This window comes from Athene noctua, chromosome 2, assembly GCF_965140245.1.
Source record: "Athene noctua chromosome 2, bAthNoc1.hap1.1, whole genome shotgun sequence".
Lineage (NCBI taxonomy): Eukaryota > Metazoa > Chordata > Aves > Strigiformes > Strigidae > Athene > Athene noctua.
The window spans coordinates 9,964,511-9,991,244 of NC_134038.1; the positions used below are offsets into that span (position 1 = coordinate 9,964,511).

General features: G+C 39.5%; 1 protein-coding gene across 1 annotated transcript in view; it reads left to right on the forward strand.

The window, feature by feature from the left end:
* KCNQ3 (potassium voltage-gated channel subfamily Q member 3) overlaps positions 1–26,734 on the forward strand; it is a 203,221-nt gene that overhangs the window by 170,841 nt on the left and 5,646 nt on the right. The window contains exons 3-12 of the mRNA XM_074898411.1: positions 582–708; positions 2,475–2,647; positions 4,592–4,747; positions 5,949–6,059; positions 7,279–7,374; positions 8,712–8,806; positions 10,495–10,521; positions 22,183–22,370; positions 23,465–23,567; positions 26,027–26,158. Of these exons, the coding sequence (XP_074754512.1) occupies positions 582–708; positions 2,475–2,647; positions 4,592–4,747; positions 5,949–6,059; positions 7,279–7,374; positions 8,712–8,806; positions 10,495–10,521; positions 22,183–22,370; positions 23,465–23,567; positions 26,027–26,158 (1,208 nt within the window). The remainder of the gene's footprint in view (positions 1–581; positions 709–2,474; positions 2,648–4,591; positions 4,748–5,948; positions 6,060–7,278; positions 7,375–8,711; positions 8,807–10,494; positions 10,522–22,182; positions 22,371–23,464; positions 23,568–26,026; positions 26,159–26,734) is intronic.

Sequence of the window (26,734 nt, forward strand, 5' to 3'; positions counted from 1 at the left end):
CTCAGAGAAGCTCTCTCCTCCCCATTCCCTCCCCATGCTCAGAAGAGTTCTTGAGCAAGGTGGAAAATCCCATTCTTCCACGCACCGGAAATTTAAGGGAATAATATATGCCTTAAATTTGTCTTATATATGCCTTTATCATTGCCTTAAATTTATGACTATATGAATATACTGTATCCTGTCCCTATCTCTATAGATAAAGCTGCATGAACAAGCTGCTGGTGGGTAACCCTGGGTGTGGGTATACAGAGCATATGTTTTCTCATTTTGCCTGAAATGAGGTCTTTTTGAGAAGTAACTGCCCTTCCATTAAGGCGGGGTAAGCATTTCACATTTACCCAACAGCAGGCGCACATCCTGTCTGCAGAGTAATTAACAGGCTGTAAAGCTATGTCCTACTTTGTTTTGCCTCTTTCATCAACCTATACTCTCCTCCCCACCTTCCTTCTCTCTCTCTCTCTCTCTCTCTCTCACATACCCCAACACTTGCACTTCATCTCTTTCCTTCAGTTATATCCTTGTGTCCAGAATTACTGCACAACTTGTTGAGTCTAACAATGTAGCTTGTGTCTTTGATGCAGGAAACTTTTGCCATTTTCATCTTTGGAGCAGAGTTTGCTTTAAGAATCTGGGCTGCTGGGTGTTGCTGTCGCTACAAAGGATGGAGGGGGAGACTCAAATTTGCCAGGAAGCCTTTGTGCATGCTGGGTAGGCACATGCTCTCTACTATTGTTTTCCCCGTTATGTCCTTTTCTTTCTAAGCTAGTTTGGGGAGATGTCCAAGAACCAGTGAATGGCTGTGTAAAGAGCATTGAAATCAGGTCTACCCTTTGTGCTAGGAGCTGTGTCCTTCTTGACATATTTATTTGAAGTACCTGGCAATAACAATTAATTCAAAAGACACTTGGGTTGCTGGTCAGTGAGAAAAAAATGGATCTTTCTACCCTTCAAACACATTTTCCTTGTCCCGAGTCCCACTGCATTTTTCTTAAGCTCATCCCCAAATACACCCTGTCTGCCTTCAATTTCAAACCTCTTCAGTTCCCAACCCTACACTGTCTTTCCCAGCTCTCTCATATTCAGATGTTGTGTTTTACTTTTGTAATGTTGGTCTGCTTTTGCAAACAAGTATCTTTGTGATTTCACCCATGTTATCTTGCAGGCTTGGAAGGCACTGCCTATCACTATCCATAAAACTACTCATTATTCAAGTTTGAATCCCCTCCTACAACTCCCCATTATGTCCACAAACCAACCAGCCAACATTCAGGAGCTCACTCTGCCCTGAGCGCCTATCATGCCCATCCACATTCATTCATTGTTTCCAGGCTCCTTCACTTATTATGATGCTCTTCAGACCAAGCACTAGCTTATTGTTCCTTATTTGTACAGAACATACCACTCTGGGGAGCAGTGGTGCTAGTTATATGGATGCATGTCACTCTCTTCCCTCACACTCCTTTTGTTCATCTTGTGGGTCTAAATGATAGACAAAATTGGAACAAAATTTCCTTGTCCATCTGTGCTATCTTCAAATTAGGAGTGCTCCTTTGGGTGCTACTGTTGTATAAATGCTTCTTATACTTCTAATAGCATTGTGAATGCAGTAGAGCACAGTGTGAGCAAGTGGGATTGACACTGTCTCATACCTTCTTGGTAAAAGTCTCATCTCATTTCTGAGAATGAATCTTCATGGATATCTGGGTATAATAGAAAAGATCCCACTGGATTTGTTAGTATCATTTCCTGGCTGTCACTGGCACAAGTTAGCTTTGAGAATGATTGAAAGTGAACAAATCTGAAATCCATCCGGTGCCACTCTTTTTGGCTGGAAATAGAATATGAAGACAATTTAAAGACTGAGTGCCTGGAGAATGTTTGCAGCCTTTTGGTACCACTTTTTTCTTTTATATGTATATGATCAAAAAGCAGAAGGGAGACAAGGAAAAGAAAGAAAAAAAAATCCAGAAAAACAAGAAGCAGCGATGTGATTTGCATTTCAAACCTTTTCAGCTGATGAGCAAATTGGCCCTGTGAGTGCCTACAAAAATTAGTACTGGCTTTGAGATTTTAATGGGAAAACTCAGCCAAAAAACCAAAATACTAGATGCACCATCAAAAACTGAATTTCTTATCTGCTGACCTGTTCACTATAGTGCTCCTGTGAGACAGATGAATTTAAGGCTGTTTTTCTGTCAGCATTAGGACACTGTTTCTGTGTATCCCTAAACTAGCTCAGACAGTGTCTCAAATCCAGTGCATGGATCTGTAAACAGATTATGTGGCTTTCTGGTGGGTTCTGTGCATGATGCCGACTGTGTGGCAGGTGCAGATATCTGTTTAATTGGCAAGAGAAAGCATTTTCAGGCAGCTTTAAAATCTGCCTAAGGAAATTTGCAGCACAACCAGATGGGATTAAGAAGCAGGTGATGGGGCCACTTTTGTTGGCAGGCTTTGTTCTTTTCGCCTTGCAGATATCTTTGTGCTGATTGCTTCAGTGCCAGTGGTTGCTGTTGGGAACCAGGGCAATGTTCTGGCCACATCTCTCAGAAGCCTCCGCTTCCTTCAGATCCTACGGATGCTCCGAATGGACAGGCGGGGCGGCACATGGAAACTTTTGGGATCAGCCATTTGTGCACATAGCAAAGTAAGTGAGGAGCTTGCAGGGCTCAGCTGGGGTTTCGGGGAGAGACACTGAAGGGAAAGAGAGGGGATGCACAGGTACAGCAATGCCTTGGGATTATGTCTAGTAGTTCAATCTCAGCTTTATTCCTTCTTCCGTTCTCTGAACCATTTCTGCCCCTTGTTTTACCCTTCTCTACTCAATAGAGGTGCTCGGAAGTGATAAGAGAGAATGTTCATTCCCACACTTATTCCAACAGGAATTTTGCCTTTACACTGAATGAGAGCAGGGACATCCCTTTTACAGTGAAGTATGTTGAAATCTTTTGACAGAAACGCCTCTGTAGTTGCAACATGTTTGTCGTGGCTTCGCAGACTTGTCTGATCAACAGATGGAGCAGGACTCAGAAGGGATGGAAAGAGTCTGGTTAGCAGAAATGTGGTTTCAGAGGGAGCAACTGGTATAATTTCTCTTTGGAAGCATGGGTCAGACAATACAAAGACGCACACAGTGTGAACCCAAACAGACAAAATTTCTAAAATCATCTTAGTTCGGTCTAACTTGATGTTATACTCAGACACATCCTGTCTCACACCAGACAGATACGTTGTGTTCTTGCATTTTCACCAAACATTATTACAAGTTAAAATCTATCTGCATAAAAATCCTCTAGAAGAAATTTCTCATCTGCACAGGGTGTAGAAAAATTGCATATACGCTGTGCTACTTACTGCTTTTTCTTATCCATGAATGACATTCCTGACATTTTAGGGGGGGTTGAAAATTAAAATGCCAGCTGGCACAGCATAATTAGACTTTGTTTCTTTGTAGTGGCTGATAGGGATACCCACCCTTCTTCATTTCATACCAACTTCTGTTTCTTCCCTGCTTAAACGTGCTACAAGGCAGGTGGCACATAAACACTTACGTCAAATGTTTCTCAGGAAACTGAAATCATGGAAGAAGTCTATATGCCAAAGTCATTGTTTAGAAATTGTTTAAGGCTTCATTGTGTGGGATTTCATTCAAATGTTCCTTGTTTGATTCCCCATCATTACCCTTTGGACCTCAGCTGTCTGAGGGAGATAAGAGGTGTTGCGAGAACTGAAGTCACTAAAGAAACAGTTTTGATAACAAGGTTAGTCAACATATCTTTCTGTGGTTGCATACCAGAAATTAGCCAAGAAAGTTGACTTATCTCAAGACTTGATTATGAAATTCTCAGCTACAGTTTTTTTTCCCTTCCAAATGCAGTTCTTAGAAAATGAAACAAAGTGGAATATTGATTTTTTTTTTTTAACCCACTTTTAAAGACCTTTACTAGAAATGTTTCTTCTTGGTTTCAGACATTGCTGGGATTTTAACTTAGGTTGCTGCACCTCCCACCTTAATGGCATTAGCCACACACTCCACTTTAGTCACTCTCTCTAAAACAAGGAAGCTCAGGCTTTGTTTTCACACAGATGATTTTCAAAGTCTGTTCTTATTGCATCAATTCATAGTGAAAACATTATTCATGGTGGAACTTCCTTTGATATACCTGAAGAGAAGGAACTGCTTCCTGCAGCCTTGGGTCTCTGGAGGTAGGGGGAAGGCAAAGCTGTTGGTTTGCTTGCCAAGACTGACCAAGCCTAGGGGCAGCAGGAATGGGAAGAGTCAAGGTCAGGGACAGAGCAGCACCCTGTGTCATGGGTGCAGCTAAACCCTTAACGCATTTATGCAGAACTACAACTGCAGATTGCTCCTAGCTGTTCCCAAGGAAGATGCTATGTAAGGGCTAATTCTTGTAAATGTCTGCTTTATTTCCCAGTAAGTGCTGAGCTGGGCTGGTCAGGGACTGTGACCAAGCCAGCAGTGACAGCTCCGCTGTTATCCTCCATGCTTCCTGCTTCTCCTGACGTTTACTCTGCCGCTGTGGGTATTGAGACTGTTTTCAGCCCCTCGATTGTCCATCTGTTTCTTTTGCAGGAACTCATCACTGCTTGGTACATCGGGTTCCTGACGCTCATCCTGTCCTCATTTCTTGTTTATCTGGTTGAAAAAGATGTTCCTGAAAAGGATGCTAATGGGGTGGAGATGAAGGAAGAGTTTGAAACCTATGCAGATGCACTGTGGTGGGGTCTGGTAAGTGACTCCAAAAATACCTTATCCCCTTCTTTAAAACTTCATATCCAAGAAGAGATAAAGTATTGATATTAGGGATTACAGTATATGTGCTACTAAATTTGATTGAGAGGCAAGTTACTGGTATAACAGTCGGGATGTTGCTACAACAAATTAACAGAACCTATATATCCCTGTTGATTGCTCAAACCTTCTTCAGAAATCAGTCTGTGCTCCTGGCTTCTGGGAAACTTCTCTTTTAGAAGAGTATCTCTTTGGGTATAACTGCACTGGCAGACTCTATGTGTAGAGACCCATGTCCCTCAGAAAATGGTAAAACTAGAGCTATCCAATGGACTATTCTGCTGGGCTAGCAAAGTGCATTAAAGGTTTGAACAGTATAGGTAGGCAGTCATGGAAATTTGGTCTGTAAGGAGCCATTGGTGGCAGGATACTGAGCAAGAGGGACTTTTGATACATCTGTTCTTGTTTCTTCTGATGAAGAGAGGAGTATTGGTTTGCACCACTGCTCAAAATATTCCTGCCACCTGGTAGACAGAATTCATGTTGCTTTGCTACCAATAGCTAGGGGAATCTATATCACGCTGTGACCAAAATTCAGAAGCATATTTTTTAATTAATGCAGTTCACTCAGAAATGGCAAGATCCCTCCCCCCTACTATTAATCAAAAGGTCCCAAGTGTTGCATAGAACACCTGGATATTTTCATATCCTTTCATACCCAGAACATTTAGGTAGGGTCTCAATGATGAGAAAAGGTACACGGTTGGAAATTAGCAATTGTGCAGGAAATGAGCAAGATTTCACAAAGTCATCTTTGTTTTAAAAAGACTGGGACTTCTGACAGAGGTAGTCCTGTTAGGCTGTTCAAGCTCTGCAAGCTGGTAACTGGCAATCCCCATTCCTAACTGCACTGATGGTGGGCAGGAGACTGACACTGCATGAAATGTCACATGGAGTTCCCTTTCAGCAAATACATCCTAGAGAGGCAGCTTCTTTAAGGCTAAATCTGCTCCCTGTGCAATGCCTCTGGACTATGATACCATTAAAAAGAATTGCATGGCCCAGCATCAAGGTCGTATTTCGAGAAGCTGTGCATGAGCACCTGTAGAGCTGAGTTATGCAGGTTTCATGGTGACATTTAAAGCAGAACTGTTGACTTTGCCTTTCTTATGGGAAGTCCTGGTCATTCTGCCCACAGATCACCCTTGCTACGATTGGGTATGGTGACAAGACCCCCAAAACATGGGAGGGACGACTGATTGCAGCTACATTCTCTCTCATTGGAGTGTCTTTCTTTGCTCTTCCTGCAGTAAGTACCTTCCCCCTCCTCTGTTAGGCATAGCCCATCATAGTGCATTTGCGAAAAGAAGGTAAAGTGATCAAAACTGACAGTGGAATCAAAATACCTTTTTAAGAAGTGATTCGGGCACTTGAGCTGGTCTATATCAGTAAATCAAACTCCTTTCTTCCCAACTTTGCATAGAGTTTATTGGGAATATGACGTCACCCTGGTACTCCTTGAACCATGTGTGGGCATTTTCTGAGACAGTGCTCATCGCCTCAGTACAGAATTAATCCATCAGGTGTACAGTCTGGGAAATCACAGGGCAGTTCATGAGTCTGCACCCTGGCCTGGGTTAGTTTACTGGTATTGACATAGCCACACAATATGCATTTTTAAAGGATATGGGCATTGTTTTAATAATTAGAGTTGGGCCATCTTACCCAGCTCTAAACACTTACAAGCTAGCGATCGACATCTGAGTGATCATCAGAGACCAGTGATCATCCTTTATAACCGATGTAACTATGCAGAGCATTTCATCTCACTTATTTCCCTTCCTTCCCAGAAGAGATCTCTGACACCACCACTGAAGTGCTGTTTCTACCCACTAAGATTAAAGGGAATTTAGATATAAGATGACAGCACAGGTATTTTTGATCTAGTCAGGTGAATCCTACTCTGACTGCTTAAGAAATTATCTCTAAGTGTATTTGTTCTGTTGGGTTGCATAGGCCAAATATTTCCTTGTCTGCAAAGTCCTCAGGTAAGAATGAGACAAGGTCTGGGTGAGATGGACAGAATAGCAACAGAAACCATCCCAAGTCCAGATTTTAGGATATTTTTACTTTAAAATGAGACTTGGGAAGAATTTTACAAAGGATAGGAAGTCCCACAGACCCCAATCCAGAGTATGCTTAGTATAGCTCTTTTATCACAGAAGTAGTTTCACTCTACCCTGAGCGGAAAGTAATACACCACCTGGACACCTCCAGCTTGGAAAGGTAGTAGACATTTGAGAAGCCTGCTGAGGACCTTAAAAAGATTTGGTGTGGCCTGTGACCCTTGAGAGGTTCATGACAAACTTGTGTCTCGTAAGCAGAGCAGTGGGAAAGGCATGCTGTACTGCCCAAAGGTTCCACGTAGCCATATGCATCTCCACCAACAGACCTGTTTCCTCTCATTATTAATCTATTTTTTTCTAAGTTAGAAATGTCTAAAATCTTGCATCACTCTCTGCTTTCAGGGCATTTTGGGCTCAGGGCTGGCACTGAAGGTCCAGGAGCAACATCGTCAAAAACATTTTGAGAAAAGAAGAAAGCCAGCAGCTGAACTCATTCAGGTTTGCCACCACTTATACCTTCCTTGGAAAAGTGTTGTGTATGAAGACCACTGCATCATGTTAACAAGAGACACCACTTTCCCCCTGCCCAAATTCTATTTCTCATTGCAGGAGGTGAAAAGATGTGTTAGTAAAGGAGTCAGGTTTTTCACGTTGAGCTGGAAAATCCAGTGGTCCTTGCAGTTTTTAGGGAATCTTTCAATTCCCAGACTGTTTCAGAACAGTGTCTTTAGAAGAAAGGATTTCATCTGCTCGCTTCTGGAAACCAACCAACTTCTGCATCAGTGCTACAAAATCACAGAAAACAAGCTGTTGAAAACATTCTTTCCAAAATCCAGATTTTGTCAGTTCCCTTGAGAGCTTTTATGTGCAAACAAAGTTAGGTTGTTACTGATGTGAAAACAGCAATAGAAGTAACATAATAGATAGTGACAATCAAGACAAATGATGTAAATATTATGTGTGGTTTGTAAAAACTGACACATACCCTGAGTCTCCTGTTATGTCACTGGACAACCAGAGCATTCAATGGGAAGAGACTCCTTAGCTCACCTAGACTTCAGTTATGGCCTTTGTTACAAATTCAGAAAATTAAGCTTCAAATTACTAGTCTGGGGCTGACAAACTTGACTGGAGTTACTCTTAGTAGGTGTGGAGCACATCCTGTTGGCAGTGAAGTAAATGGCAGCATTTCCACAGAGGGACACAGAAAGTTTCTGTGATATCAGGTGGAAGCGTTGATGCTCAGGACTGCTCAGGATCAAGCCAGTCCTCAGGAGGAACAGGCTGAGTGACATATTAAGTTGTTCTAATTAAAGACACTCCTTAGCAAACAGAAGGGGCTGCAGGCATGAGTGGTAAATTGAATTCACCTTTTCAATTAAAGCATCTCCACTTAGCAGCTAATTTATCTACAGTATTTTTTAGGTTTGTGCTTAGAGAATTTTCATTGGAGCTAAACGCTGAAATAGAAAAATGCTCAGAAAAATTTCCTCTGATGGTACATTAGATAGTAAACTAGCTTAAATGCTTCCAAAAATATTTGACAAATGCTTGAAGCTCTTTTAGTCATACCACGGAGAAGAATAAAACCAGTTTAGTCAAATATAATGTCTTGTTGATGTTGGCGCTTATCTGTCATGTCGTGTCTTTTTTAACAGTCCTCACAGATCATAATCCAGTGTCAATAGTGACACTCATTTGGTATGGCTGATTAATAATTAATTTCCAGATAGTGACTCAGGTGCATTGTTATATTATTTGAAGCAATCTGGCTGCTGTCAGCCTGGGGAATAGCTTTGCCTAACACTGATTATTTCCTCTCCCTTGTAATTCAGGCTGCTTGGAGATACTATGCTACTAACCCCAACAGGATTGATCTCGTTGCTACCTGGAGGTTTTATGAATCAATTGTATCATTTCCATTTTTCAGGTAAGTGCATTGTCTACCTCTCCATCATAATTTTCTGTGAAGTATAAGTCAGGACAGGAAACATAGACTTATACATACCAATGAGGCTTTTGTAGGTAATGGAGGGTTGCCAGTTAACTTCCTAGCTGAGACTGAAAAACATGGTTTTTGGCTTCTGAATCTATTTCTTCTACCTTCCCCTGGTGGGATTTGTTAGGAGCACATGGGTAACTCCATCAGGGGCTCTCATGTTGGCATTAAACAAAGGAGAAGCTTGCCTCACCGTCGGCTTCCCTTTGCAAATCTCTGGAGTTTATTGCCCCGGAAATCTCGATTTCTCCCTCTATAATTTTGATCCTGATAAAGACTTAGCCCTGGATTGCAGAGGCACCTGGTACTTCCTGCACCCTCTATGATGTGGTTGTTTATTTTGAGGTATGGGCTATGCTGAAAATTCATACTTTTCCAACTCTTTGACTCAACTGGCCTTAGAACTGTGTTGTTCACAGAGGTGGCCATGGCATGTGAACAAAATTAATGCTTGTTAAATGCTTGTCTTTTGACAGTACCGGTTGCTCAGGGGGATAATTCAGTGGAGGACAGCCAAAGCATGTTTAAAACTGTCTTCTATTAACTGAACATTCACAAGGAAACTATTGGGGAGTTAGAGTCATGGTTTTATTTTAATCACCTCTTCTGAGTTCAGTGGAAAATATTCCATACATAAAGACATTCAGACTTAATGGACAGTCACGTGTTTATGGATATAAGTCTGTCTGATCTCACTTTTCTTGCCTGTCAAACAGGCACCTTCCTCACCTTGAGTTCTTAACATGTTAAAATGTTGGCCCCATGAAAGCCAAGACTTTTAGCTATAGACTATCAGCTACTAATAACAGTCATTACTTATCCAAGTTTATGATTTAAACTTTCATTCTGGACTTACCGTTATGCTTCATTCTGTCAAAAATGTACCGTTAAACTACTGCTCAACTCAAACAGAGGTCTCCACATGCAAGTTGTGCTCACTGTGCTAATACTGCAGCTCTAGTTGTTGCTTAAAAATGACTTGAAGAAACATTTCAGGCTCCTGCCTTCACAAAGGGTAAATTACAGACATTACCTCTTTCTCTTTTTAATTTACAATATATTTCTTTAGGATTGATTTCACTTAGGTCAGGCAGGAAATCTCTAAGAATAAACACCACAGTGTTCATTTAAGGCCGAGTACATTTCTTTATCCCTTCTCACTCTGTATCTATTCCCACATTATCCATTGCAGAGTCATTTCTAGAGGGTTTCTTGACCTCAGGTTTTGTTCAGAGAATAATTCTCAGGCTTGCCTGGGGTCTAGACTCTTCAAGCTTCTTCATTGTACGTAGGTTCTTCTGTGATTCAAATGCAACCTGAAATTTGATAGATGTTTTGCAAATAAGGTCCTGGGAGAGAGGGCAAGGGAGTTCACTTCTCACCAAAGACTAGATTGCCAGTCTAAGCAGCACAGATTGGTTTCAGAAACCGATATCACTTTCTTTGCTTTATGGCTAGCTGAAAACGTAGCTTTTATTCTGCTGTCAGTTATAATCACAGAACAAAAGAGGTATAAACCATTAGCCATAGATGAGAAATTTCTGTTTAAAAAACTCTGAATTTATGATGTAATTCTTCTCTCCTTGCTTTCTTGTAATGCTTCCTCTCTTCTATAAAAGGAAAGAGCAATTGGATGGTACTGCCAGGTACGTAGCTGCCATTATTATAGCCTTGTTTTAATACAGTTATTGGAGGAGGCAGGTTAAATGTTTCTTTGTGGATTCATAAGCTGTTAACCAAAACATGTTACTAACACCATAGGTAGTCATTAAAAATTATTAACCAATCCATTTCCTAACTGCTTGCTTTTTTCCCTGTTTAACAACACAGCTAAAATGTTAATCATACAAATGCAGTGTTGCTTGCTAATTGTATGTAAACAGCTTTATTGTTCATTATGAGTAATCATGGTCTAGATTTCTCCTGAACCATGCCATAGAGCCAGGGTTTAGCACCCAAGTTGCTCTGGAGTGAATTTAAAGTTCTGCTTCATGTTACTGCTCAACAGTCCTGCACAGAGCAGTGTTGGAGTGTAAGAGATCAAGTCTACATTGATTTACCATATGCAAAGATTTCTTGACGATAAATACAAAGATGGATCAGCAGGATAGTCCATCTGGCAGTACTAAAAAAGCTACCTTAGGTTTGAGACCTTGGTCCCACCCCTGCTGAAAGAGATAGGAAAGCTCCCAGTGACTTTGGGGAATTTACAAGCAAACAGAATGAAGGAATCATTGATCTTAATGCTAGTCAGTCACTGAAGACCACAACACAGCAGTCATTGTCAGTCAGCCTGCAAGGTCTCAACTGTAAGTATTTATAACCACCTCTAGCTAAGTTGCAGATTGAAAAGCACATAAAATAATTAGACTTCTTAGGTCAAAAATGTGAAATACTTAATGCTAAACTGCTATCCATGGATCACCCACAATGAAAGTCAATAGCAATTAAAGGATAAATAGTTCCACAGACTCGTGTTGAAGATATTTTCATTTTCATCCCCCTTTACAGCACAGAGAAAAAGACCAAGAATTGTAGCAAAATTTGAAAACTGAGGTTTTCAAAAAAAGGTTAGGCCTGGTTTTAAGTCCCTGCCCTGATGAAAAGGTTTTTTTCTTTTTGTTTTTCAACATTTCATGCCACACATGAGAGCTTCAATAAAGGAAGCTGAAAAAAACAGATGCATACTTGCTGTTCTCCTATGAATTTTTGGGGTTCAAACCTCCTTTAACAGAGAAGAAAAATCTAGTGTATGTTTTCTTATAATACAGGGAAGTGCTGTAGTGCTGAATTACTGGGAAAAGATGACTTCCCCCTCCTGCCACCATCATCATGAGCTAACCGCTCCTCTTCACAGAGTACCTGGGAGTTACCCAGTTTGTGAACCCTCATCAGCCTTAAGTACCATACATCCATGGCACTGCCCAGGCTAAGCAGTCATGAGCAAGCTCAGTTGCATTAATGTAGATGTCTAGAGATTTTAGCCATCTCCAGGGTTGGCAGGAGCTGAATTTTGGCCTTTAATATATAGGAAAGAGCTTAGGAGCTGAAATCCTTTTGAGTATGTAAGTCCATACCTTGAGTTAAAACATGTTCTGACTCAGATGCAGCAGCAGATTAAAATTAGGAAAGTGAATGATTGCTGCAGTTTGCTGTTAGTCACGGCCCCACTAGAGAAACTCCTGCACCTGCAGTGATAGAACAGTTTGTGGAGTAGCTTCTGTGTTACTGGATCTTTCAGGCCAGTAGAAGTAGTCATTTTATATTGATGTACTGGATTAAAAACTGAAAAGTATTGCTCACAGCTCAAAATCTTTAAAGCTGTAATCCCAAGGCTCCTCATTCTAGCTGGCTATATCTTGATTTTATGTTGTTACATATGTAATAACCTTCAGCAAAATCACTAGTCAACCTGCATTGAAGCTTTCCTGTTAACAGGAATATGTTTATGGAAATAGGCATTCAATGAGAAGGATTGGAAACCCTTCAGATAAACAGAAAAATTATGGTGCTTGTGGGAACATCCACTGACTTCAGTAGACATGGGACTGAGCTATAAAACCTAGTTGTTTTGACAGTCCCACCTCCCATCTCTCATGAAACTCTTATTTACAGACCAGATAATTTAAAAAAAAAAAAAAAAAAAATTCTACTTTCTCCTACAGTGATTTAGTATAGAAAGTATTACTCATACTTCACTGCATCTTGTGTTTAAGGCTGTACTGAAATAAATGACCAATAAGGGAATGCAGTCCCAGTGGAGATAACAGCCCATAAGTGCACTCAGTGTCCAGGTTCTTGCATCAGTTAAGTAACTACTTATGGAAAAGATGTAGTAATAAACTGCATTATCTGAACAACAGTTGATAGAGAGAATTGGTCCAAAGCTTTCCCAGAAGAGTCAGAAAATGTAACTAGTTAATAAACTAAAAATGAGTCCTGGCTGTGTGAAAATTTGAGGATGTGCAGCGCTTTAAGTGTCAGGTTTTCTATTCAGTGGTGCAAAAGCTCTTTGGGAACTCAGCAGTAGTAGAGTTGAACTGTGACAGATCCTTGAAATCTGCACCTCTCCTTGGAAGCAGGACCTGGCATCATGACAAAGTCACAGCTAGATGCAGCTACTTGTTCTCAGACCTTTTGGGAAAAACACAGGGGAGACAATAGAGTGGAAGAGTTCATTTGAGAAGTTGGATCCCAAGGCAAGGCTGCAGGGAAGGACTTGTGATAGTAGAAAGCCAATTAAAGTTTGGCAGCAGCCTAAGGCTTTGTTGAAGCTCCCTCTAAACTAAAACTGTGAAGATGTGAGACATGATGAAGAGCACATTGGAATACACTTGAACTAGACAGTAGGCTGGGTCCTGTAGGCAGTGAAGGGAAGTGGTACACATGATGCTGCTCTGTTAAGAATAGCATCTTCCTTACATGCCCTGTATAGTCCCCCAAACCAGGACAAACTGGGGCGCTGCTATTCATTGCTCACTGATGGGGGGTTTACTGACTTCACACCAGAGGCACCACTACCTTTTTCTTCCTTAATCAGTGCCTAAACCTACCAATACATGATATCTCAGATAGAAATTGCTCTTCTGTATATATGTATTGCAAAGCCTTGTTATCTGTTCGGCTCCCAATAAGGAAGATTTATGAGAAAGAGATATTAATGCTTATTTCTTCTGGAACGCAGCAAATGATTCAGCATTTAGGTGCCTGACCGACATTTAAGCTGGGCCTTTGCTTGAACATATTGTTTGTTTTGAACGAACTTTTTACGTCTTATGTTTGAGGGATGAATTGTGGGCCTGGTTTTTCAGCAGTGTACTTAGCAGCTGTTCCACTTATTTCAGCTAGTGTCTAAACTTCGACACTTGTATGTACAGGCACTTTAGCTAAGGATTTTGAACTTTCTCCTAGGGTTTTGCTCCTAATCAGCACCAACTGTAAAACTAGACATCAGAAGAGCATATTCTTTCCTAGATCTATTATTGTGTCATTGCAGAAAAGTAATCTATCCCTGTTTCCTATCTTTACAAGACAAATAATATTTCTCTGCCTTTGGAAAGTTGGTTTGATTTTTTTTAAGTGACAGAATCAGAACTAGTCATTCCTATTATGTGAGTATGAAAGAATGCATATAATGTGGTGCATTTTTGTATTGCCAATAGTAACAACATAAAGAAAATAAAATTATACTTTGCAAGGTGGAAAATTTCACTGTCAGCATTTCTTCTTAATACATTTACCCAAAACAGGAAGGAGGAGAAAACCACTCTGATCAGCACACTACATTAACTACAAATGAAAGGCTGTTCCCATTCTTTTTCATAGAGCTTTTCATGGGTAATCATTAACGTCTCATCTTAATAACTTTTCTTCACTTTACAGTAATGTCATGTTTAGTAGGGAGTCATTCTTTGGATCAAGCCTCACAAGAAAACTTAGGTATATACATTCAAGTAACAATTGAGCCTTACTCTTTTCATATTTCTTGCATGCCATTTTCTGCCTGCACTTTCTGTTTTTAATACAGTAGCTCATCTGACCACCATAAAAAGTAAGGGGCAATACAACTGAAGTTATTTAAGCATAAAAGAAAGTTGCATGACCTTGCAGATAGTTCATTGTTCTGCTGTTCAGAAAACATGGGATCTAATCCTGGCTCTGCCAATGATCTGCTTAGAAAAAAGTGCTTTTCTCTGTTTCCATAGAATGGGAATGATACTAACCTACTCTGCAAATCATTTAGAAATTTACTATAAGAAAAATATACTGTAAGAGCTAAATACCATTGCTTATGCAGTCCCAACCCTGCCAACACAAATTCATGCAATTACTTTGCATTTGAGTTCAGTGGAACAACATCTCTGCATGTGCATTTGCAGGTTCTGGTTCAGCAAACGGAAAACAATTGGATGCTTTTGATCATCTGAATAAAGTTAGTGACATGCTTAAATATCTTGCTGAACTGTGATCTAAGATGTGGGGCAAGAACTTTATCTTCCTACAAAGAGACGTGGAAATAATTTATGGCATTTCAGGAATCTAAAAGACACATCATCAGAAATAATAATATTTTGACTAAATTGTCAAGCATTTTCTTCTACCCCACACAAACATCTTTCTATCATTCAACTTTAGCTCATTGTTCTCATTCTCACTTTGTTCCACAAACGTGAAATCATCAACACACAACTCAGCTTTTCTAGCCTAAGCTCTTCAAATTTTGGAGAGCTGCTAGTGAAGCACTCCATTTTTTCATTGGATGATTGTCCCATGCAAAATAGTCAAGAGATTGATTTTGCAGTTTGGTTTGCTTTCTAGTGGTTGATACATGGAGATATCTTCACTGCAAAGAGTGGGTCAACATCCATATGGTTTCTACCTACACTGCTGATTGCATCTATTTATGAAAAATATCCATCCTGTTTTCACAAAGAAGTGAACTTGGATTATTCTCCCCATGGACTTGTGTGACATTGCTTATTTTTACCCACTTCCAATCACTTTAGAAAGTGTGGAAGATAAGACAGGCTAAGCAAAGGCCTTTAATGTGGTTCAGAGCTCTTCCTCTTTCTGAAGAGCATCAAAGTTGAGCCCAAGTTAGGACTTGTGTTCGTTTTTCTGAGCAAATAATCTGCATGGTAGGTGAGTTTGGATTTAGAGTCATGCCTACACTTAAATACTGTTAAGGACATACACCACCAAAGAGTGTGGAAAATGGTTGGCTAAAAGGGATGTTTCCTCCTTAGACATTAGAAACTTGCAAATTTAGACCTTAAAATTCAGGGTGCAACTGGCTAAAAATGAAGACATCAGTTGTCAAGAAGTTGCAGTCAATTATTTTGAAACTGAACATTTTTGTGAGATCCTTTCTAGAGAAAGGAATGTTACTTGTTAAAATCGAAAGCTGATTAGCCAAAGTTCAGAAATACCTTGAAAGTGCAGAATACTCTTTGTTTTATATTAAGAAAATTCACGGACTCTCTGAGATCAGTTGAATGTGTTTGCTACAGGATTGTATCTGTCCTCGTAACAGTTTTCTGCTAATTTCTTCTGGGAATAGTTCAAAGCAGAATACTTCTAAAAATCTCATTCAGAATGTTTGGTTTTCCAAAGCTAAGTTTACACACATAAATTCGGCTGATAATGTACTAAAATATTGGAATAAACAGGACTGACTTTTGCTTCCAGTTACTTGAGACCAACTAAATTTAGTGATTAGCTAAACTGCAAAAAATATGGAAAAATTTCCTGATTATTATTAGTCCTTAGTAAGTGAAAGCGGTAAATACATGGAAAAGGGCTGTCTTTGATTCACTGTTAGCATTAATTCATTCTTTTTCTTCTCATACATGTACCATTTGTTTATGAAACTCCATACTAGGCAAAGCACAGAGAGGAGAGTATCTGACTTGCATGATGGGATGTAACTGCATTATTTCCTTGCATGACTGTTTCTGGAAAAGTATTTCTAGTTCAGTGGTTCCCACTCTTTATTTTGAGCAAGAGTAAAACATCTGCAGCTAGGCACCTCTTGTGTATCCAGCCACCAGATTCATCTCTCAGATGGTCCAAAATAATTCCCAATGTTCTTGGGGAGCAAGAATCTGAGAGCTGAATTTTTCTTTAGGTAGGAAGCTTTCAAGCCTAACTGTCTGCACTGCTTCTGCCTTCCTCCCTTTATGGTGGTCTGTATCTACCACAGAGTTAAGGTGTTCTCTTCCTGGGACTCCACTTCAAAGACAAAGGGTTTGAGAAAATTTTTCTTCCATCACAAGGGAGAGAATGCAATAGCATGCAAGACCTGCAATGGCACCATATCCAAGCTACTCAGAGAAACTACTCTGCACTTTTATTAGCATGTATGGGATGCATTTGAATCCCCCCAGTTTCTGGAACTGTGCTGGAAGTCAGGAATCACATTTTATTGAGTGTAAGGAAGAGAAATGAAGTGGGATGACTATGCCAGGGGGAGGAAGAGTAGCTAATATCAGTAGGAGGAATCTGGAAGACAAGCAGCAGTACACGAACCTGTGGGTGGGAACCACTGTCCTAGTCACTCTCATGAAGGTTGATGTGATCTGCGCATGCTTCATACTCTGAGACTGAGCCATGCGCATGCTGTTTTAATGAAGGAGATTGTGTCATGAGAACAAATGTTTCCTAAAACTTTTTAAAAAGCACAATGAAAACAAAAACCCCAGCAGACCCAGATTTCATCGCTTGGAAACAAGAATAAAGTCCATTTTCTTTCTGATGACAGCTAGTCATTATCTGGAAACAAGCTTGGGTTTTGTTTTGAGTTCTTTTGTATACAACGTACTGCTATATTTTTTCATGTGAAGCTGATGAATTATTTTCTGATGATTCTACTGCTCTGGCTGCCTGGATATGAACACAATTGTCTATATTTATCACAGAAACATACTGTTATGACTCAGAATGTTACTTTAAGGGTTAATCATAAGGATTTTAATAAAGAAAGTTTCAGCTCAGGTGACCTGAAGACTAGATAGGCTGGCTTTTTAAATGACTTCTCATCTAGATCTTTCTCTACACAATCAAAAGAGAAAAATTCCCCCAACTGTAAAATCATCCCAAAGTTAAATGGAGCTCAACTGCACTCTGTAGGTGGCTAATTTTCCACTGATAATAGAAAGAGGTCTAAAGATTTATCTTAGACCAGACATTTAACTTTTTAAACAGCTTAAGATCAGATGAATTCTAGGTCCTAAACCTAGGCTCAAGCAATAGTCTTGGGACAACAGCTTGTTCCTAAACTGACACTTATCAATGGGGAAAATTGAGAAACTCCTAGAAGGAGAATTTGGAAATGCTTTTGTTTCACATTATCTACCTTAAGGCCCATCCCACAAAAAAAAAAAAGAAAAAAAGCCCCAAACCAAGTTAGTGTGCCTACCTATGCAGTGGAAAATATCACTGCAAATAAGTTGCTTTTTGTGCTGAATGCAGAGGAATACTTTAATCTGTTTTGTTCTATGAGGAGGATATCAAATCTTGATCAGTCCTGTACTTGTATAGTTCTATGGCAGAGATTTCTGCATATATTGCCTATATTACTGTCCTATATTGAAAGAAAAATCCACAAAATGAATGTTTTGGATACTTTGCATTATGCAGTGACCCTTTTCTTGATGGTCTGATCCCTATAGATCCTGGCAGTGCACATTATGCCTCTTAGTCGTTTGTTAGGAAAGGCAGTTATTACAGGAATTTTAATGGGCAAACTTTGAGAGATCTGGAAATGTATTTTGAAGCAAATTTCTGGAGAAACAGTCAGAGACCACATGTAATGACAACTATAGTCTGGTAAAATAGTATTAAATTACTTTTTATAAACAATAGAGATCTCTCTCACCTACTTTTCTGCTTCATCTTTCAGGTTCTCTGCCTTAAACATATTCTTCTCTTGATAATGAGTAGTGTTACTAAACCAAACCTTGTAACATTTAATAGACCCCTTATTGTCTTTGAGGAAATCACTTCATCATCTGAGTTTCACTGACAGATTTCATTCTTCTAGGAGCTTTCTTCTCATCCTGGAAGGTCTCTCCAGAAGTTCTTGAACCAAGACATTTAATCTTGAAATCCTGAAGAAGAGGTGGAATACAGTCTCCCCTTTCATTTGAGATTCATCTATCATTGGTGACCTGATATTCACCCCCACCAGGAAAAGCTGATCTCCACAACATACTTGTTGTACATAAACTTTTTTCAGATCTAGGTAAAAATGTCATCAATTTATTATTATCACTGAATAGACCTACTCATCCTAAAACTGCTTCAGTTTCTTCCTTCTTGTAGCTTATTCCAGTCTCCTTCAGTCTGCAAAGATCACCACCATGACAAACATGCTTAATTGCTCTGTCTTTTTTTCTTCACGTTGAAGACCTCACAAGCTCTTTCTCTAACATCGTCATGCCCATCAGTTTGTATTGCTGGCTGACTCATTGTCATCTAGAGACTCAGCTAGATTTTTGGTCCATTTCTTTGCATTACAATCATTTTCAGTGATGTGCCATGATTCCAGACTCTTCTTGATCATCCTTCTTGAAAATTAATTCCTCCTTCAAACTTCGATTTTATTACTAAAGAGACATGAGAATTTATTTTCCCTACTTCACTCCCCCCCCCCCCCAAGTGTGACCATTCTGATTCTTTGTCATTCCTCACCTTTATTTTTCAAATAAGCCCTTTCAAAACTTGCTCATTAGCTGTTGCCTTCTCCTGAATATATTTTTTGTATATATGGTAGCTGAATGCTTGAAGAATCCAAATTTCACAGAAATGACATGGAGTTAAGATGTCTGTCTCGTAAAGCCATACTGCTATCAAACCTAGCCTCTGAAACAGAGAAGTGAAAGTAATACAGAAAAGATGTCACAGGATTCTCCCTATCTCAGAACACAAATCACTTGTGGGGACTCTGCACTCACCACGAGTTTAGCCTTTAGAGCACATTGGTGAATCAATCAGATCAAGATTCCAACCCAACAGCAAGCACTGTGAAAACATTTTTAAAAATAAGTTCTTAAGAAGAAACATGAGACTGCCCTACACATTCTGTGGTGACTAATTTGCCACATATGTCAACAAATAGCATCTCATATTTTTCTACAAAGAAGGGAGTAATCCCTGATTTTTGCACCGTACTTTTGTCTGTACTTTGTATATCTTCCCCACATGCCATGGATTCCTCAGGAAATTACGTAAGGGCAAAGTCTTAGTAATATTAATGCCATTCACTTAGGCTGTTCTAATTCTTCACTTAAATCCATGCTTTCATCTTTTCACATCTTTGTCTTCAGTCCTTGCAATACTAATGCATCAGGACTAGTTCTCTGTCTCCATACACAAGTCCTTAGCTGCCACTTTCATACTTGCACACACATATGCACTTCATACATGCAACGACAGGGCAAATGTCTGAATTTACTAGACATGAAGCAATTGCATTCACAAGTATTGTCATGTCAACGAGAAAATTCAGAAGGCCTGAAAAAACACTCTTCACAAAGGTTTAGTGCTTCCATCTTTTGTGACAGGGAAGCCCATATTTCATTACCTCCTGGATCAAAGATACATTAATCAGAAACAGATAGTAGAGATGAGGGCTCTAGTAATTCATATTAAAAAGAAAAAGAACACAAAACCCTGCAACAGCTGTGATGTTCAATGCTCAGATCAGGTCGGCATTTTGTATGCTGTAAATTGCAGTATTCTTACTTGAGTCAGCACTCTAAAAAAAAAGCTGCAATGTCATCATATACGTCTTTAAATCTCGCCTTTATCATTTTAAGAGGAATGTCCTAAGAACTTCTTTTGTGGTGGGATACTGCAACAAGCAGAGTTCTGAGACAGAAATAGATTCTTCTTTCAAAGAGGTGCACCGATGACACCAGAGAACATAGAACATAAAAATAATCTGTCTGACCAAAATAACTCCTTAAACAGAGGATAAGTAGTTCTGTGAGTAAGGCCCTTCACGTACAAGGTCTGCACACAAGTATCCATCTTTCTCCACTGTGTCCTTGCACAGTGGACCCTTCCCATGCTTGCCTTTTCAGCCAGGAAGTTTAGTGGCTTCAGCTGAGCCTACTGCACAGATACGTCTCTGCATACCTATGAAATCTCTTTCTTCTGGTCACCGCTGCTGTTTGTCCTTCAGCTCTGCTCCCATCTGTGGCTCTCAGAAACAGAAACTCTCTCTCTGTGGTGGCTTCTTCCCTCCTCCCTAATCAACCTGCTTGACCCTGTGTCCTGCACAGAACTGCCTCTTGACCATGTGATCACAATTCACCTCTCCCCAGAGCTGTCCCACACTGCAACGTACAGAAATGGCTTAAAAGGCAGGCTTTCTTCCCATGGTTTAGCCCTACATTTTTTTAAAAAAAAATGTGAAATTACCAAATATTTAAGCAGCAACTGAACAAGCAAATCAAATATTTATACCATCTACCATCACCTCCAAAGTCTTCAGAGCATATATAATCTGATGTACTCACTGGTAAATTCATTTTGTGTTGCTATTTTCAGTGGTATTAGTAATTGCCTTTAAGACTGTTAGAGTCATCAGGCCGTCAAAAGGGTTACTGATGCTGGTAAGATGACAGATAGATGCAATTCTAGCTATATATTGACACTGAAAGACAAATGTCTTTGGTCAGTAAATCTGTTAGAGAACAGTGGAAGAAATCATCAGAGGAACAAAATATGTCCCTTTACTACAATTCGTATAGGTCACCTCCGTTTCTAATATAGTGAGAGATGACTGAATGTGAGTGGTGGAGAGAACTGGGTAGCCTGCCCTACCATGTACCCAGCAATTGCTTGGCAATCCCTTTCCAGTATTTTGCTGATGATTCCTGTGCTGATTCACAAATGTGCTGGTTCACAACACATCTGACGTTCTTTTACTCCTGCTTATGAACACCTCTCCTATGAAAACAGGCTGAGAGAGTTGGTATTTTTCAGCCTGGAGAACAGAAGGCTCCAGAGAGACCTTATAGCAGCCTTATAGTACCTAAAGGGAGCCTGCAGGAAAGATGGAGAGGGACTTTTTACAAGGGCATGTAGTGACAGCACACGGGGTAATGGCTTTAAATTGAAAGAAGATCGATTTAGATTAGATGTAAGGAAGAAATTCTTCCCTGTGAGGGTGGTGAGACACTGGCACAGGTTGCCCAGAGAAGCTGTGGCTGCCCCCTCCCTGGCAGTGTTTAAGGCCAGGTTGGACGGGGCTTTGGGCAACCTGGGCTAGTGGAAGGTGTCCCTGCCCACGGCAGGGGGGGTGGAACTAGATGATCTTTAAGGTCCTTTCCAATCCAAACGGCTCTGACTCTATGTTTCTATGATTCTATATTTCTATAATTCTTACGATTCTATGAGTTATTTGTTTAATAGCCTGCCACAGGCCCAGTCGTTAAAGAAAGCATTGAACAGGGAAGGCCAATCATCCTTATAATTAGAGAGCATAACTGCCTAAGTAGTGGTGTTTCTCAATAATAAATCAGACACTATGGGAGCTGAAGCACTGTGATACATTATGTGGAGAGGATAGCAAGACCCTCTGGTAACATTTTCAACATTGATACAAAAATACTCATAAAAAGCAGTTAATTATATGTGGTTCTTAACTGTTGTTTACAAAGACAGTGATGTATTATGGTAGCCCCAGCAGTGTCCTTGTGTACAAAACATTTATTTAGCCCATTATATATTTAAAGCATCATGAAAACAAGTTAAAAGTGTACAAAGGAGGAAAATGATTACTTTTGCTTATTTTGTAGCCAAAAGCTGGGTCTCTTGGATCGGGTTCGTGGTACCAATACTAAAGGAAAGCTATTTACCCCTCTGAATGTAGATGCCATTGAAGAAAGTCCTTCAAAAGAGCCTAAGAATGTTGTCTTGAATAATAAGGAGCGTTTTCGCACTGCATTCCGAATGAAAGCGTACGCTTTTTGGCAAAGCTCAGAAGGTAGCCCATCTGTGTTGATTTCTTTCTACCCACCCCCTATTCTCCCCATTTTACTTTGTTCTTCTCCATCTTCTGTTGAAGCTTTGCGACTTTCTGGGCCAAGCATGGCTGGTCCCTGGTTTTACATGGCACATTTGGGGAAGCTCCAAGTAATGAATGCTGGAGTCCAGGCAACACAGTGCTTGAAATTAGACAATAGCCCTCCATAAAACCAGCAACTGATATGGGATAAAGCCAGTGCTGGAATCAACCTATTTGACCTGGAAAAAAAGGGCACACTGGGCAGTGAATCTGTATCCCCTGAAAACCACATGCCGTCATGGCGTGGTTTATCAGCAGGGATGCTATGTTAAGGTAGGTCCCTCCTAGACCGCATCCAGCCCTGCACTAGCTTGTGTCCAGGCATCCCAGACATCTCCTCATCGTAATCTCTTAAAACGTTGGTTTATAGAGTCAATGGCTGCTTCCCCCCCCTCTCCCTAAGACTGCTGCCCCTCAGCAGATTTCCATTGGGTGTCCATACAACATCATAAGGCATTTTTCCTCTCAGCTTCCCTGAGCACACATTTTCCTCTTCTTGCCTATAGCATCTAAATGGTCTCTAAATAACAGTTTATTGTGCCAGCTGGCGTCAGTGCATGCTGGGCATACTACCATGGATGTAGCCTGGGTGTCCACACCTGGAACTTGATTATTTTCTACCATGACAGTACATGAGATCCAAACAGTGCGAGTGAGAGGAGAACTTGGCCTGTAGTTTCTACACCTCTTTTAGACTCACATAAAATAATTTTGGTAAAGATTTTTCATTGTAAAAGCTCATAAAAGTGGGAACTTATAAATCCATTGAAAAGGAAAAAAACTTCCCACTGTTTCACAAATGCTGGAATCTGAGAGGAGATCCCTCAAATTTTGTGTCCTACAGCTGTCCCAACAGAATTATGAAATCCTTTTCAAGAGCTGACCAGAGAGAGAGGAATTTGCAAGAGATGTTCCTTTACTAAATTACACTTACTTTATGTAGTCAACCAGACCTCCCTCTAAATATTGTGTGCTCAGATGTTCACACAGCTTTTGTTTGACCTGCTTTGCAGATGCAGGGACAGGAGAACCCATGGCAGAAGAGAGAGGCGACAGTAGCGACTTCATTATGGAAGATATGATCCCCACATTCAAGACAGCCATCCGAGCTGTCAGGTAAATGTCTCTGATGCTCCTTGGTCCTTTGTTTTGACTTTGAATGCTTGTGCTTCAGAAAATTACATTACCATGTTGCTACATGTTGATTCATTGTTGCTGCTGTTGGGTTTTTTTAAATGAAATAGGTTAGACAATTCGAGATATGTTGAAAAGCACAAGACAGACTCTATTTAAAGTCCTCATTGAAAATATGCAGAAAGGAAAATGGTTTTCAGTAACACTGACCCTGCCATTTTTGCAAGATACTCCATAAATATATTTATTATAAATTAATATTGTATACAGTTCCTCATTAAAATTTGTTATAAATATAGTATCTTGCTCAATTTAGTGACTATAGTATTTACGTAAGACTGGAGTTTTCACTTAACAATAAACTCTGAGCTGACTCAACTCTATTCACAATTGTATGAGTATGCAATATACTTTTCAGTTGTCATCTTTTAACAGATTCTGAGGTCTCCATTTCAGGAGTCTTCAGCTTGTGACATGTGTCACCTCTATTTTCATATCACAAGAGATATTCCCTAAGGTTAGAAAACTCCTAGTAAAGCTTGATAATGTGTTTAGCACATCAAGCACATAGAATTCATTTATTGATGTTCTGTTACTCCGCCACTCAGTATTTTTTACTCTCTTCCCTTGAGAAATGCCCCCATAGGAAAATACTCTTCTTTCATTGCAATTGTTTTTTATTACAGAAGTTGTTAAGTTTTGGGCCAGGGAGTTACTACCTTCCAGGTGACATACAGCAAGTCTGGAGTGCCCCAGAACTATCTTCTTAGAAAAGCTTCAAGGAAGATTGTTATAAGTATATAACCATATACTTATATGTATATAACCATAGTATATATTCTCCTGGTTCTTTTTCATTTGGGTGCAGGAGAACAAGTCATTAAAGATTCCAAGTTTTCTCAAGCCTGCTGAAAGTCATTGCTCACAGGCTTTGTTCATGTTACCCATGACTGCTTCCCTCCTGCTGGAAGTTTCTTCATCCCTACTTCCTTCACAGTTTTTTCTGTCTTTCCCTGATACCTACTTGCTTTCAAACAGAGACTATACATCTGCCTTGTTTTCCAGCCCCATCTCCACGAGACATGCCGTTATTACTTTTGCAAAACTTCCTTTCCCACATCCTGTCCAAATCTAATTGATTTTAAGCAATTTCCCTTTAAACTCAATCATGAGCCAAGCTTTTTTATTTTTTCTTGTACCCAGACCCTGAATGCTAATGGGAAGCAATTCTTTCAGACAAAATCACTTAATGGGTTTTCAGGGCAATGATCAAGGAGATTTTAAATTGAACTTGCTAACACTGTGATTCTTATTTTTCATTTATCTTTATGTAAGTACAGTTTTGCTGTTGTCATATATAGTTTGGCTAAAATAGGCATATGTGTAACTTTGAAATCTTGGAAGATTTATAAGCAACATAGTTAAAGAGTCAAAAACCCTTAAAAGCTTGTAATAGAATTACTTTTGCTAAATGAAAGTTTATACAGATTTTAAAAAGTTTGAAAAAACCCCCAACCTTGACTAAAACACAGGTCAGAATCGTCACAGATGACAGCAGTCCCCTAATTCAGACCAATAATAACATGGAGAATCTACTGAGAAAGCAAAACCGTCAGATCCCAAGCCTAAGGCAGATTAAACAAATAAAATGTTTTTCATTCTTTACATATGTTTCTTGTCTATTTGTTTAATCTACCAAGATATAACAGTATAAACAGAAAAGAATGAAAAAGATATGCTCTGGCCAACACTGGTCCATATTATAGGAATTCTGTTATTAATTACTATGACATTTTATAATAATAGTAATAGTAACAGCAATTATATTATTATTGTTGTTATGTATAACAATAATGTTGTACTCTCTTTTTTCAAGTACACTTCAGACACTTCAGACACTTTTTCTTTTCTACACAATTTGAACTTCTGCTAGGTTCTTAACTTCCACATTTCTATTGAATTAACATTTCCTATCCAAAACTTTCCCAGTTACAAAAGGAAAACAAAGCTGAAAATGATTCAGTATTATATATATTATATAGTATAGTATTATATATACTAAAAATTAATTTTATGAAGTATTAAAAAAAAACAGCTTCAGCTTCACAGCTTTAAAGTATCTTGTGACTTGTGTTGTTCAAAATCAAATTCCATATACAATTCTGTGGCTTTGGACCATTTCTTCTTATGATGATAATGCTGAAAAAAGCATTTTGTCCATATAATTCATTTTAGCCTATTAATTATGAAAAGCCAACTACTATATATTTACAAATACGGTATGATGTTAGAGATTCTCTACTTATGTTTTATTGCTTTGTTTTGAAATAAGATGCTTAGTTTTCAAACATCCAGAGTGTTTAGCAATTATTCAATAAAAGTGCAAATTATCATTATGGAATTTATACAGGAAGTTAATAATTGTTCTGTTTATTATACAGAATACTACAGTTTCGTCTCTATAAAAAAAAATTCAAGGAGACTTTGAGGCCTTATGATGTAAAGGATGTGATAGAGCAATACTCAGCAGGGCATCTTGATATGCTTTCCAGAATAAAATATCTTCAGGCAAGGTAAGAATTCTCTGGTAAGTTGGGAAAATGTGTATCTGTGTTGGCAAAATAAAAGCGTAGTTGGTCTATTTGCATACAAGACCACCCAGAATCCATCTCTTTGCATAGCGTAGCTGGTTAATAAGAAAGCCTTTTCCCCAAAGAATAAAGGCAAGTGAGCAGCTAGCAAGGGTAACTGCAGCAGAAGAGACCACTGGCTCGTAGTTGGAACAAGGAAATCGGACTAAAATATCCTGTGAATTTTCTTGACAGTTGCCTTATTTGATTTGGGTCAGGTTTCTCCTCTGTTTTTTACATACGATAAATGCAAGCAATAGTTGCTCTACATGAGCTTTTCTTTGGGCTGGATTCTCTACTGACCTGAAACATCTCATACAAGTGCAAAAATACATCAACACAGAAGGTTTTACATCCCCTTCACTCAGGTGTAAATTGACCTACATGAAAAAAAATGGAATTTCATGCCTTTGTGTCTGTTCAGGTGCAATCTGCCCCCACAGTTGTTTCCTCACAGAAGTGGTTCATCACACTGTGCTTTTGAGGCACGCTGACAGAAATTTGTGCTGCTTGCACTGT